The sequence below is a fragment of the Macrosteles quadrilineatus genome, unplaced genomic scaffold (assembly GCF_028750875.1).
Source record: "Macrosteles quadrilineatus isolate MER2022 unplaced genomic scaffold, UCM_ALF_1.0 Scaffold_1__1_contigs__length_201487025, whole genome shotgun sequence".
NCBI lineage: Eukaryota > Metazoa > Arthropoda > Insecta > Hemiptera > Cicadellidae > Macrosteles > Macrosteles quadrilineatus.
In genome coordinates, this window is record NW_026542594.1 from 26,829,085 (window position 1) to 26,845,182 (window position 16,098).

The 16,098-nt window shown below is 35.5% G+C and overlaps 1 protein-coding gene across 8 annotated transcripts in view; it reads right to left on the minus strand.

The window, feature by feature from the left end:
- The window catches only part of LOC129005593 (RNA binding protein fox-1 homolog 3), a 273,760-nt gene that overhangs the window by 33,127 nt on the left and 224,535 nt on the right, over positions 1-16,098 (minus strand). For all 8 annotated transcript variants that reach the window (XM_054434546.1, XM_054434565.1, XM_054434552.1 and 5 more), the window contains exons 3-5: positions 8,362-8,397; positions 2,625-2,828; positions 1,934-1,987 (exon numbers count right to left, since the gene is read on the minus strand). In XM_054434546.1, coding sequence (XP_054290521.1) covers positions 1,934-1,987; positions 2,625-2,828; positions 8,362-8,397 — 294 coding nt within the window. The remainder of the gene's footprint in view (positions 1-1,933; positions 1,988-2,624; positions 2,829-8,361; positions 8,398-16,098) is intronic.

The following is a 16,098-nucleotide window of genomic DNA, read 5'->3' on the forward strand; positions in this document are numbered from 1 at the left end:
CGCTACCAATGATAACGATTAGTAACATCATGTCGCGACATTAAAAACTACGCATTTCATTCTTTCTAAAAATAAAAACTATAGCATCATCAAAACCGTACTTTTTTATCAAGTTATTTTTAACTAATCTGGAAATCTTGAAAAGGACGGCAAAATTAAAAACAAAAATCAAATTACCATAGGTGGCATTCTTAATGGTATCTAAATATTAGGTACTAAAACAGATTAAACATAAAAATTTTTAAATAACCTTAAATACATAACATGTAGAGCATAAATCTGTCAAAAATATGGACAGATTTACAGGACATATAAGGATTGTCTGTAAATCAAGGTTTCCATTGAGTTCGCATTTCAATCAAGCAAGCTTATTGAGTTACAAATCTGTTATGGCGGATCCAATCTGAGACCAACGTTGTGTTTCTTCCTTGATTCACAACTATTCTAGCTGGTTACCACACTTACTTGTGTGATTATCCACCAACTGAATCTGGTTCAGTGAGTAGGTTTCTCTTGGAAGAGGGTAAATTCTGTATGATTACTGTTGTTACCAGTTAACAGATGTTTATGTAGAATAGAAAAGTGTTTCAACGTAGTAAAAGTGGACAAATGGGGGAGAGAGTTGCAGAAGGCCGTATACATTTGCACAACGGGCTGGGCCGGCAGCGGTTACCCCTTTACATCAAAACAGGGATTGAGTTTGAAGAAACTTCCCTAGCTGGTTGGCATGTTTTTAGACTTCCAGGGCTGATCTTAGTCCTTGAGTTAAGAGACATCCTCTTTTAGTTCAACCATCCTACTTGTTCAGTCACACTGTGATTCGCAAGCAAAATTTATTCAACTCCCTTTACGGCTTCAAACAAAGCCTATATCATGACAACAGCAAGCACGGGACACGTCAAGCAGATGTTCAAGAAAATCAGCACAAAACACTTGACTACATTCACTTCTGTCCACTTGCATACTTTAACAGCGGGTGACAACTAAAGCAAAATAAAGATCTTCGTCAATTATGTTTTTGTATATTATGACGAGAGTAATCGTCTCACAGTGGTGAGTGTAGTAAGCAACACGGCTTTGGTCTCAGATTTGATCTAGCTTACTTGGCTGTGATGGGAGATTAATGGAGCCCTGGATTTACAGACAACTCTTGTAGAAGTAAATAAATATGTTGATTAATCACAAACATTGTACAGTTAGAAGATATAACTAAAATAAAATATGAATCATCACTACAAAAATCTATATATACAGTAGACTCCCTCTTAACCGGACATCAGTTTAACCGGCGGCAGAAATAATATCTCTTTAACTGGACAATTTTTATCAGCACATTGGATTAACAGGAATTGATCGGCAGGAAGTGGGCGGTACTGAAAACTACTGTTCTCGTGGGAAAGATTTGAGACCAGTGATCACGTGTCCTAATACAATGCTCTCCGAAATTTAAGTCAAATACTGTATACAGTATGCATGTAAACAGTCCGTTTTAACAAGTTTTTGGGTAAATCAGTTTAACAGGAAAACTATTATCCGGACTGGCCTTGGTCCTGAGGAGTCCGGATATGAGGGAGTCTACTGAATACTTAAATTTTAATCCTGGTAGTAAGCAAAGATAGAAAGGACAAAAAATTTAAATGTTCAAAAAAGATCTCTAATTATCGAGTGACTTTAGCTGTAGTGATTTTATAACTTGGCAAGTTGCTCTTTTAAAATGTTTATTGATTTGCAAACTTAAAATCAATAAATAAAATTGCATCTTTTTCTACACATAATTTTATCATAATTACAATAACCTGATCAATAGAATGGTCTAACTGAGAGAAGTATATTATTATGTGCTGTGATAAAAATTTCATTAGGCTTATTACAATTTTGTTTCAAAAAGTCAAATAGTCTCATGACAAATATTCGGCTAGGAAAGAATTCTTACCTTAGAGCCCCGTTCATTGAAAATGATTTCAACATCAAGAATTGGACCAAATTGCTGTCAACATAAAAGGTTTGATTAATAATGGATATTTCATAAATCATTCACAAAGGTAGGGAAGGACATGGTGGTTGAAACAAAATCAGCACTAGCATTAAATTCTTACTCTATCACTAAATGAATTCTTTTCATCCTTTTATACAGCAGTAAACTATTTTTAGTTTCCAACTAGTAAGCAAATAATCCTTCAGTTTTTCTATTTACATTCTAGCAGTAATTAGCAACATCCTATTGGTTTTCTTTTTATGTTAATTTTAATAACAGTCTCCTAAGAAACAGCTTTAATCCTCTCAATGCACCCAATTGTATGGATGTCATGTCCAAACAAAACACATTATAGCACAGAATAAGGACCTAACCCAGAGCCAGAATTCCCACTGAGCCAATACAAATGTTGTATTTGAATCTGCTAGGACCAGTTTTGTAAGTGCTCTCTCACTGGCCTATAGTGGCCCGCCAGCCAGTGACGGCGCTCCTAGATTCAGGTGCAAACACAAGCAGACTCAAATGCAGCCTTTTTTGGTTCAGTGAGGGTTCTGAGATAGATCTTTATTTTGTGGTTCTACTCAAACAACTGGCAAAACGGTTTCAGTTTGAACAGATTAAAATATGGATGATTGTTGTAGGTACTGACCCCAAACATGGCACGGAGATCAGGGTCTCTGAACCTGAAGGGTATGTTGGAGACATGCAGTCTCTTAGCTTGACTCTTGCCCTCCTGTTGCTGGTTTAGCACAGCCAGGGCCAGGTTGCCAGGGGGAGGAGGTACTGCTGTGCCATTGGCTGTGGCTCCCTGCTGTTGGCCATTGGTGGAGTCTGTCTGTTCTGGTTCTGTCTGCTGTGAAACAAAACAAGAAATAAGTGTCTATATTTTAATTAGTTGTTCTTTATTTAAATCCAGGAAAGCCTAGACAATCTATGATTATAAGGTAAAATGATGTTATTTAATACGAAAAGTCTCCGAGGCCGTCACGTTTCCCATGCAAATGAAAGTTATGTGAGTGAGGATAGGTTAGGTTTAGTGTTTTAATGAAAGATTGTTCAACTATAGTTGGCCTTAATTCCTTCACTGTTGGGTTGACACTTTTTCTCAGGTACTCAACACCATAAGTTTGATTGCTTTCAGAGCTTAAATGACCTGTGTAGCAAAAAAAAAAAAAAATGCATTCAATATTATTGATTTTTCAACACAGTGGAACAGAAGGAAATCAACATCATCGATCTCTGTACTGAACAACAACTTCAACAATACCGAAAGTAATCCCGCAGCTTTAGGAAAATGTTAGTATTAAATGTTGATTACATTGTCCATCCTTTATGTGTACAAAGTGCACTAATTGCACTTACATTTAAGTTAAAAAATTTGAATTGATTGAGAAAAAAAAACTCAGTAAATATTACTTGATATATACTGAATGTATATTTCCTTATATAAAAATCGCAAGAGGCTCTGAGGGAAACATTGGTAGCTTAGACTATGTAAGGTAGAGGGAGGGACAAAATTAGTTCAATTTATTCAGTGTCCTGACTCTGCACTCATTGAGATGTCAGTCTTACCAACCAGGGGTTCAAGATCAACCAGGGGTTAAGAGCAACCAGGACCTTTGAAGTATCAATGTTACTATGTACACTGTGCAAAAAAAATGAATTTAATGCCTAAATTGTTACCTAAATAAAATAGTTTTATAACAATTCCTTTTAGAGTAGTATTTGTTAGTTCTTTAATTTTTTTTAAATACACAGCACTATTATCATATTGGAATAGTCGCTCAAGTGGTACTGTTTTACATGTTTGACCTGTATGGTACATTTCTTCAGAGCTATTGGCTAGTTGAAGAGAGCGATTGCGGACACTAGGGATTGTTGCGACCTGACAAGGGGTTGGCAGGTCACTACAAATATTTCAACGGTATCATGAATTTGTTATAGAGCTTTATTGTTGACATTGAAAATACGAACAAGTTGTTAATCAAATAAAGAATGAAGACGGGTTATCAATACGAGCAATTGGTTTTCTTACTTTATTGAATGTAGTAAACCTTAAGACTAAATTGATTTACAGATAAAACCAATCAAAGATATTTGAATAATATGAGTTTCAAATTACAGTATTAATTTTTGTTTTAACAAGGTTGCTGTACTGTACTTTTAGTCATAGTCTAAATGTATTTTAGTATAAAAACTAATCTTTTGACACTCTTTTAAATTGTGACACAAAACCACGTCATTGAGTATCCAGAGTGTTTAAATGTACAGTTTTTAATCAGTATTTTGTCTTGTCTTATGTTTATATTACTTTTAAAGAATTGCAAAGTAAATTTATCACCGGAATTCAATGGTTTTGAATAAAAACTACATTTTCTGGAGGCTAGCACAAAACTATAAGACAGTACAGTTGACATAGGTATCCGGATGTTAAATACACAGGCCTATACACTATGAAATAATAAGGTATGAGATTAACTGTTATAACATCAGGCCTTCTACAATGCCCTTAGCTTTAAAAAGGGGTTCTATCGATATGCTGTTTTCAAATGCAGATTTTTAACATTTTGGTATTTTTATTTGCTGAGTGTTTATTTATTACAATTAATGACTAAAGATATGTCAAGACTGTTGACAATATGTTGTATAAATAGAATCAATAAATATATAACTTAATGGATAAAATGTTACAAAAATTGGTCGTAATGAAAAAAAAAATATTAATTTGGAAATCATATGAACGTAGTGGCTTATCCCTTCTTGCAGCTTCTTTGTCATACATAATACATACATAATAATGTTTCACAATGTTTCCAATGTTCTTGGAATATTAGTTGAGACCTGTCAAACCTATGTCAGGTAGCAGTAGCCCCTACATTGTAGTGTCCGCAATTGGAAGGCATTCGAGTGATCTGGGCCTTATAAAAAGGCCTGAGGTGGGTCAAATGGTCAAATCAAGGCGCCGATGTTCAGCAATTTTCAACATTTGACACCACAACCCAAAATTGGAAAACGGGCTGGGCGTGACCTTGTATAGCAAACGTTGAGAGATTGATCAGAGAAGCTCAAGTAGGGGGGGGGGTGCTTACCCTTCCTACGATAAACAACAGGGCGGGCCGGTAAACAAACAGTAGCTTGGCTATAACTGGCGCTAAACAGACTGGGCTGACGTCAAACAAAAAACTGGATTTGTAAACAAACAAAATACAAGCAACTGGGTATCGGGTATTCCAAGGGAGTTGTACAATCTACAACGCAATAAAGAAACTCCAGTACAACTATGTGCGTGGCATTTGATTGATAAAATAGACCTGATTTATAAGGATTGTTAAAACAACAATGATAGCACTCTGTTCTAAATAATTATTTTTACAAGGTTAGTGTTTTTTATGTCAAGGAAATAAAATATTGTTTTGAAGAAATCAAAACTACAGACTCAACAAATTTTAATTTTGTCTGATTGGATATTTACTCAAATATTCCCTTACACATGTCAGATCATTTCCCTATTTAAATAAAATTAGTTGTAATGAGTAGGCTTACTTCTGTTTGTTGCTACAGGGAGGGTCAATAGATTAGTTGGAGCTTAGTCCAGAACAAAATTAAATAGAATAACGAAATTTGCGAATTTTGATCAAAATATATCCATAAAAAGTTTGCTTATTTTCAGTTAAAATAACATGGTAATTTTTAATTTAGCTTACAATTTTTTATTTTCTTTGTAACCAAACACCATACAACAATAGTTCAATATACAGTAACTATACTGAACTAAATTATTTGTTTTTAAGCTATACGAAATTATTTAGAGAAAAATGTGAAATTCTAAATATAAATGAGAAAAACTTATTCCTACCCTATAAAACCCCATTAATATGATCCTCGAATCAGATAATTTTTACTCATTTCATCGTGCTAACGGACACACTCACATAATATAAATAAATGAATTTGAATGGATGGTGTTTTTGCATTTGGGGACATCAGAACGAAAAAGCAAAACGGCCCCGGGTCCTGGTCTTAACATATACCCACGGCAATAGCTTTTTCCTATATGTGAAATTCAAAAAAATGGATTTTGTAAACAAAACAAACAAAATACAACAGTTGGTACAGTGGCTTTTTTCCCTAACCATAACTGTAGTAATTATTCTAAGAACACTAACTTTAATTTCTACTTTTGAAAGGACAGAACTTTTGTAAAGAAAGTTTTATCTCGTTTAAGTTATATAGGATGTTGATTAATAAACAAGGCACACTGTTAAATAAAACAATTATTACAATAATACAGTAGCCTTTAAAGTGAAAACTGCATAACCTCCTGAGGAGAGCAGGCAGCAATAAGCTAAGGTTGGTTCCTTGACCTCTGTCGCGGAAAGTGGTTTATAAACAGCTAACGACCGTTTCACATTGCGACTAACGGGCCCGGGGTTGACATTTCACATACGTGAGAGAAATGTCACCAAAGAGATCTCAGATCTGACGACAACAATGGTCAGGTGTCACAGTCAGCTGTGGAGGCCAACAACAAAATCCACAACGAGGAGGCAGGCAAAAAATGTTATCTTGTCTAACAAAGTCGAGACACGCATGTGGAATTAATAATAGTAGTTACATATACACATGCAATCAATATCGTAATAAAAAAATATATAAATATACTTACCAGCAAAATGATTTTAAGATGAATAGTTACAATTTAATTAAAATAATACAACGTGTTTAGTTTATACTTAAATAAATAAAATATTTAAGGGATACCCCGATATAATGTTGTTATCATTTGTTTATTATTGTCTAAATAACTGCTAATGACATAAAAAAGAGACCAATGATGGGGTGTATACATTTTATTTAAAACAAATTAATCTGCTTTATTTTGTCTCCTCAAGTTATATTCCATCTTCATTATCTCAACATTTTGAGGAACACCATTGAAAATTCAAAACGGTTAATACCGAAACTACCTATAATACAATAATTTAGTTACCAGAATCCTGTTACAAAAAATAATGTTAATTGTTTTGTTAAATCACATCGATTTAATTCTATTTGTTACTTACGTATTTCACAGACCACACCGAATAATAACCTAACCTAAACCATAGTCCACCCTTTAGGTTAGGTTAGGTAAGGTAATAATTATTCGGTGTGGTCGGTATAATACGTAAGTAAGTACCTAATAGTTTAGTATTTCTCATTTAATATATGTGGTTAAATATATTACATTCTAATTTAATAAGACAACGCCGGGCTGACACTGTAAGTCAAAGTATATGTTGAAAAACTAGGTTATCCAGACACAAAAACTAACACGAGCCGTCTGTCAAAACAGTAAGTAAAATTGGACAGAAAACATGAAACCCTGTCAAAGAAAGAGACTCGCATCCTATACGAAAATGTGCCAAATCTGGGCTGATATCTGAAAAAGCTCGTTAAAAGTTGGAGCGCGGCTTGGCGCTGGGTGGAACATCGGCAAGTAACTTGGTAAGTGGCTGAGGCCTAGCCTCTTGTCGATGATATAAATAATTAGAATGGTCATCAACCACTGTTGCGCTTTTTATTTACAGTTACTCAATGGATTAATAAAAAAAAATTTTTAGATGGACTACGAATTTAGTAAACGTATACGAAAATTCATCTGTATAACATAAACCGTTATCGTCCTTTTGAAATGTTGAAAATTATATTATTTCTTCTGCAAGTCGACCTTTGGAAAAGATATATTTTATGTACGAAAATGCTATGTTAACGAGACTACTCTTTCCGCCAAAAGTAGGTGTGGACAATCGTGAAGAAAGACTATTGTATTTTCACGAGGATCGTTCGGAGAATTAGACAAACCCGACCGATTACCAACAAACGAGGCCACAACGACAGCTCAACAATATGGGGATACTAGGATTGTTACCAAGTGTTTTTGATTCATGGCAGAACCATAGGATTTCAACTTGCGTATCACGCAAGTCACGGACAAGCCAGTGATATTACTCAGTCTCTCGTCTGTGGTACAGGTCCATGTCAGGACGAAATGTTTAATCCGGACAAATAATTGGGATGGATATCAAACAGTTTATCATTTAGCAAATCCCTGCAAAATTACATTTTTATAAAGAAGTACAAAAGCTAATTTCACAAAGAGTCAGGGACGATATCTCCCCGTCCCCGTTTGTGTATACCATTACGGGTTGTTTGTATGTGTCGACTTGTCATTTCTTCACGACCGATTAGTTTTATATTAGGTTTAAAGTATTTGTAAAACAGCGTAACACTAATGATATATGATAGACATAAATGCAAGAGTTTATGAAATCTCCATATAAAACATATTATTTTTACAAATGAATAAATATACGATGCAAACAGATAAGAAGTAGTGTACTTACTGTAACTGTCTCGGTAAATGGTGGTCTCTGTTCCTTCTGAAACAGACAACGGGGAGATAAGTAAATTGGAAAAATAACCTCAAACGGGGTTGTAAACGTTCAGTTAAAACATTAGAACAATAGAACTGATGTGGCTCATACATTATTGCATAGTAGGCTGCTACGGGCAAAACAAACTAAACGATCCTGAGGACTCACGCGGCTTTAATTTTATGGTTTGAAATTTTCTTCATAAATATCCTGCCAAGACCAAGCTGTAACCTGGCAGTACACAGAACAGGCGGTATGTTTAATAAACAAAAACAAATTATGCCAGTGGCCCAAAAGTAAACACATTTTTTTATTTCAATGCAACAGAACTGTCCAAAACTTCCAAACCAGATATTAGTTATTAGTAAAATATTCGGGCCAGATTCATTTGTGTATTATGATAATATGTTATGATTCATAAAGTTTCTGTTATAATGTCTGTGTGGCAGTAACAAAACAACAACATTTAAACACGGATACAGATGGAACGTTCGGATGTTTCATTTACAGGACCGGATGAGAATGGAAGTACAGTATATTGATGATAAAGCTGCAGACCGTACCAAATAAAATCTCAGATTCGGAATCCTGTCCCTGTTTCGGTTCAAATAACAATTTACTGTAACAAAGGGATCGCGGCGTGGCGCGGCATTGTGCTGTTCCCAGGACTGATTGTTACACCCTACGGTACAATACACACTATACACTATACACTATACAGTATACAGTATACTGTACTGTACAACTCCCACACAACCCGAGGCCAGCGATACACCTCCACTCACTCACTTCCGGGGTGGAGGTGTATCGCGGTATTTCATTATCAGTTTCCACTAGTCAGCACTCAGCACCTCGATCCTAGGCCTACTATCCCTTCAATCTGATTATTATTTGATGATAAAATACTATACCCCCGTCGTCGCAGTAAACCTCCAGACCTAAAAGTGACTTTCCATTTCTCTGAACGGGTTTTGACAAAAATACATGGTGTTTATGATTCAACAGGTTATAATAAATGCATTGACCTCACAAGTTAACAAATACTGATAAACATTATATTAATTTTAAAAAGGTCCCGATGTTCCGTAAATTAAAATTGGTCACAAAATATGTTTCTAATCTGTATAGTAAATAGACCTTAATATCATAACAATTAACGGGAACTTGGGTTTGCTGCTACAGGGAATGAACATTGTTTTAAGAATAATTTTAACAGTATGGTATGAGATATCGGTCAAATGGGTCGCCGGATTTCTACCCCCGGATATTTACCCCCATGAAAAAACGCCTACGTCATTTTGACGTCACGAGGGGCGGGGCTTATACACGTTCGAGAAACGGGCGCACTGATTTCGAGCACGAAAACCCAAAACGCGGTGAAATCGAGCATTGCACTGAAGCGGCAATAATGGGTTCCCTAATCTTATGGTGATTTCGAGCATTTGGCCTTCCTAGAACTTGAAGGATGATTAAATAGGGGAAGATGAGAAACACATTCAAATCAAACTACCACATTTATTTCCTGACCTTGTGGCCTACACACTTGACAAAAGTTAACAAATTAATGTGCGAGTCCCTCAGTTGTTTTAGTTTCAAATCGATAAACTATTGCCGTACTAGGGCGACCTTCCTTTGCTTTGCTTCTTCTCTGCGCAACGCACTGTTCAGTCGTATGTACGTTTCGGTTTTGGCACTTTGTAAATATTTCATGAAAACAAAAATGTTTGGATGAGACGACGCACAACCCATGTTGAAACGTTAGCGGAAACTCTCGCACGAGTTGGTCGTCCTACAAAGCTCAGCAAAAGCAGTTGCCCAGATCTGTGGTGGGTAAAACGCATCATCCTTGCCGATATATGTCTCCACCAAGTAATCTGCGAAGATGGCGAGTTTTCTCGCATGCTGGTTGGATGGAAATAAAGTCGCAGAAAGCCTAGTCTTAAGCATTCTTGTAATAAAGTCATACGCTGCATACCGCTGCCGTTCCGGGTGTGTCCCTTACAACGTGCGTGCTGTACATTTGAAACCCTTCTTTGGGTGAATCATTACTAAAAATGCAATATGTGTGTAAATATTATCAATTATCAATCATTGAGATGGGGACGCCACCTAGGTGCGTATTTTAACCCAAATATGAGTGAAGGATGAGTGTAGAATGGTGTGTGATGACCTGTGTAGCTTTGTTACCGACTAAGATCAGCGGTTACATTAGTCAGGATCATTTATTTAAAGCCCAATGATCAGGAACAGCTGGGTCCAGTTTCAAACCATCAAAAAGCTACGGACTTTTCTCAGGATCGAACCGGCGACCTTATGATTATTTATTATTATATTTATTTTTATTTATTATGTAGGCTATTCCAAACTTTTTTTTTTTAGAAGGGTTTTTTTAAATCCATGGCGCAGCTAAGCTGTATGTACTAAGCAAATTTCATTCACATTGGATTTCATTTTTCATTGTTAAATAAACAAATATTTATTCTATTCACACTTAAATATCTCCTTAAACATGTCAGATTTATTCTCTATATAGATACCATTACGTTTAACGCGTACTTAGTACTTTTCTGACACGGGAAAGGTAATTTAGGGGTTTTTTTAGTAAAATAATAAAAGCTTAGGATGAAATAAACCAATTTTTCAAATGTGATCAAATATTTCCAAAAACAAGCAAACTACAACAGTTAACCTATTCTGCAAAAGAATAACTTGAGAGTTTTAGATTTACGATGTTTTGAATTTTTGTCGTATAAATTAAATTATTTGAATCAATTTTCAATTTGAATAATTTGAAATTTTAACCATACAAAAATACTTTTGAGAATTGTGTAAAGAGTAGGCTAATAGGGAAACGGAACCCAAATTTACTCTTTAAAACCACCATAGTTCTCCGTCCCCATCGTCAGATCATGCTTGTTCACGAACTCGTTCGAATAAATTTTGATTTAGACATTTATACTCACAACTAGGCACTATACCCATGCCTTGCAACGGGGTCAGTATGCAAAAGATATAATGTTGGTTCTTTGAAAATACCTTAAAATGGTTTCACACGCACAATTTAATTAAAAAACAAAATTTAACCATATTACTTAAATTTACAGTAGTACGTTTTTGTTAACTCAGACTGTTAACACCTATTTAGGCTACCTAGGATCCAAAACCAATGATAGATGTTAAGGTATTTCATCAATGAACAGCTAGATGCATTGTCCTTCCAGACCTGGAGGTCCCATGCTCGAAATCACCACAGGATTAGCGATCCTATTACTGCCGCTTCAGTGAGTGCTCGAAATCAGTGCACCGCGAGAAACAGCCCGCGACTGGAAATCTACCCCCGGACATCTACCCCCGGACATCTACCCCCAGACATCTACCCCCGGACATCTACCCCCGGACATCTACCCCCGGACATCTACCCCCGGACATCTACCCCCGGACATCTACCCCCGGACATCTACCCCCGGACATCTACCCCCGGAAATCTACCCCCAGTGGTCAGCTCTGCCACGTATCGGCCAATATTCATTGTGTTGTATAATTGATTTTATAAATTGCTTTATCTTCTTATATCCAGTAGTAAACATGCGATATGTCGACGATGTCTGTTTTAACATTATCCATATTTATAATTCAATAAGTTGTAACAGTCCTTTTCAACCCGACCTACTTCACTGATTTTTACGATTGAGGTGTCTTTTAAAAGCTTAAGATCTAGCGCAGCACAAAATGGTAATTAAAAGGATATTTCGATTATAGCTTAAAAAGGTTAGTTGACCCCTAAGCCTTTGATTTATTCCTAGAAGGTGCTTCCAATGGTTGACCAACTTTTACTCTATACAGTAACAGTTTAAAAGTGAAATGTGAGGAGATCAATTTTTCATCAGATCAATTTTTAAGTCAGGTTGTGAAAACATGAATGATCGTCTGCAACTGTAAACAGGAGATGAAAAAGTTATGAAAATAATATAATATTGCGCACTTTTCACATAGTCAAGTGTTACATCGTACTGAACCATTGTTTTTACACACATTTCATAGTTATATACAATAGTTTATACAAATAAATTATATCAAAATATATCCATAAACAAGAAAACTACAACTGTTTACTTTTACTCCATAAAAATAACACGGAGATTTTAAATGAACAGTTTTTTGTTCCCTTTTCCCCGTTACGCCCCCACCTTTAACACTTCAAACTGTAAAAATTGGAAACCCCCATGTTTTTGATTTTCAAACCCCCCATAACACGCCGATCATATAACCCAGACCTGCTGGTTCGCGAACTCATCCAAGTGTATACACGACAGCCCCGCACATTATGTCAAATGTAGTCACAATCGTACAAAAACTACTCGAGTTATCGCTTTAACGGACACTGTTACACATAAATAAATATTTTAAATAGTGTTTTTGGCCTCCTGGGACATAAAAAAATAAAATAAAAACAAAACAAATCGGTCACTGGTCAAGCTTGCGTATGTGACAAAATACTTTAACGATACATTGTCCTCAGATCACCTCGCCGACAAAGGCGGCATTGAAACATACAATTTAGGCTACTCATATATATATTCAAGCTATGTGGAATACAACATAATTATCATGTTTTATGTTAAAGATTTTCTTGCAAAGTTACAATAAATAAGTAAATTTTAATCAGAAAAATATTAAAATTGACTCCGAGGAAATTTCCATGTCCATCCCCTTAAACAGTTTATTTCACAATTATTAATAATCTGAATATTGATGCATAAAATGCTAGTTTGCTCGAGGAAGTTCAAAGTTAATAACGTTAGGATATGAGCCAGCAATTCTTTCCGTAAATATTTAACGAGTAACAGTTTAATTGGTAAACTCTCCGTTATTAAAAGTTGGATATAACTTTCCATTGATTTTCCTTGTCCTGTCGTTGGCCGAAGATAAAATAAATGTCCAATACGTTTCAAGGTCCTCTTAGATAGGTATGCAGTAATACGAGTCCCAACTTCTGGGCTCAGATGTGCCTTTCACGATAAAATATGACAATTTAAATAATAATATCGACTTGTATGACAGCTGTACAAGGCGTAAATGTTGATAATACTAATATTGTAATGCTGCATTCTAGCATTTAAAACAATAATTCTACATCAACAACAGCCGATAGGAAGTTTGGTAACCAATCGATTATCACATGAGTACTCTCAAAATAATAGATTTTAACTGCGTCTAAATACCTGGCAGAATGCAATTAAGGCTTTCATAATAATCGCATTCAATAGCAATCGCTATTGAAGGGAAATTAATTTGAAATTGAATCTAGTTTCACAAAGGGGCTGCACTTTCGTTATGCGGTTTAAAGCAAAATGTAATTTACACAAGGATATTGTAAACTATATCAAATGGACATCATTGCTGTCTTCATACTTCTGAAAATATCGATGGTAAACCATTTTTAATGATTACTCTATTTTCGTACTGTGCTTACAGATGAATATTTTGTTTCGTTCAATGACATAAATGTGACCACTGACGATCAAACACAAAAGAAAGCATCGTCGTAAACACAAGTATATCTCAACGTACGTTATCTAGCTGGTCTAGTGGTCGGCCATCTTGACTTCTACGTGGAGCTTTACTATGATTTGTTAGGTAACACGAAAGCCAGCTAAAGCCAAGCACCGAGCACGTATCACGCACCGCGAGAATTACATGGTGCGAAGCTGTATTTCACAAGCGGCGAGGTTTGGGGCGTTTGGGCGTACTTTTACCATCTACCAACGAACAAGTTGTCCACATGTCCTAACCTACTTTTGATTCATACTTTCGTGATGAATGATTTATTTTCAGGCCGAGGTTGGAATATATTCATCGTGCCAAGCAAATTGGACACACCAAATCTAAATTGTAGATAAAGGCAAGGTAAATGTTGAGATATGTTATTTTACGTGGAAATAGTTAGATACTTTAGAGTACAGTGAAAACAATATGAAAATAACATCAAGCTATTCAAGTTTTAAATTGGTAGCAAACTCTTTAAATATCATTCTATTGATTTCACTAATTTTAATTACAGTTTTAATTAAATTTCACAATTTGAACTTATGTCAGAAATACAATTTTACTCGTAATAAAAACATGAAATTAATGTTATCAAATTACATTTCCAATTTTAAAAGTTTAACCAATGGCTATTGGATACTATAGTTTAACATGAATACAAATGTTAGTTAAACTTATATTTGTTCGTTATAAGAAGAAGAAGACTCAGGATAGACTGAAAATAGTACTGGTAGTTTGAAAAGAAACCCCGCATATCAGATCGATATAATAAAGTTAGCATAACGGTCGATTGTAGCGATATTGAAAGCACTAGTTGCGCTATCGTTGCAACTCGGAATCAGCACAACGTTCATAAAAACTCTTCAAATTTTTCCAGGAGAGCAAATTTTGTCGCCAACTTTCCAGACTACTGGCGTCAGAGCTAGGTCGACCTGGATACGAAATGCACAGCTTTAAATTGACTTTTAAAAATTGGAAACCCTGAAGTTGACTCATACAAATATTTGTTGTAAAAGAGAACAACAAAATCAAAGCGCCCAAAACGTGATTACTTTATTTTAGACAATTTTAATGCGGTTCTAAAAAAATCTTTTAACACCAAATTTATTACTGTATAAGTGTTTCGATTGGATAGTCCAATAAGGCTATATTGCTATGTATGGTTATATTAAGATTCACGTTTAAAATGCAATCAATTTTATAAAGAGTCTACTCTACAGTATAACGACATTCAAAGCCAACCTTAAATAATACCCGTCCTGGTATACATGAAAGATGTGATTTAACTGCCTGGGATAGCCCCTCAGCTGCAGGTAATCGAACAGAAATGATTCACCACCGTCGATCAACTACAGATTATTGCATGCGGAGGTAAGGATATGTTTCGCCACGTCGTTGGCATTATCAACTACTGTAGTCGATCCAAAGTTCAGCCCATAAAAAATTAACTCACATGTTTTTTTTTTTTTTTTTGTTTTTTTTTTGTATGTGTGTTATGTTTTAGCAAGTGTTTAGTTTTATCATTGACGATTGGTGAGTATATCTTAGATAATTGTGTCAAGGACTATGCATTATTCGAGTATTCAATGAATGAGGTAGTCAACACGGCATTGCAGCATCTATCTACAGGAGAATGTGAGATGCCCCAGGTATGAGACCACCTGTCGGCCTTGCCGCTGGATACATACATTACATTACCATTACGTTATATGTGAAGCAACATCACAAGCCTTGGACCAGTCACTGTGGACCGGTCACTCAACACTCAAGGCCAATCATCAATCAGGTATAAGCAACTGTGCTGAGGATAACATAGACGACACAAGGGAACTTTACTAGTCTATCACAGCAAATTGAATGGATACCGACCCTATGTTGAACAATGGGAAAAATGAAAATCGAATCATCCAGCACAGGCAACCAAGTTTTGTTCTTTTATAGAATGTCCAGTATTGTAGAGGATTGCATATGGTTAGGCCTCGTATGTACAAATAAGGGAATCGTAGATTTGTCTATTTCTGGGAATTTTTAGCAAGTGTGTAATGCATTAAAATTTAAACTGGTCTAAAAACACAATCGAGCAATCTTAATGATCGACTAATTTCAATAGGAATCCCTTGTAAAACAATGCTGTTCAATACTGAAGTAGCTTTAATAACT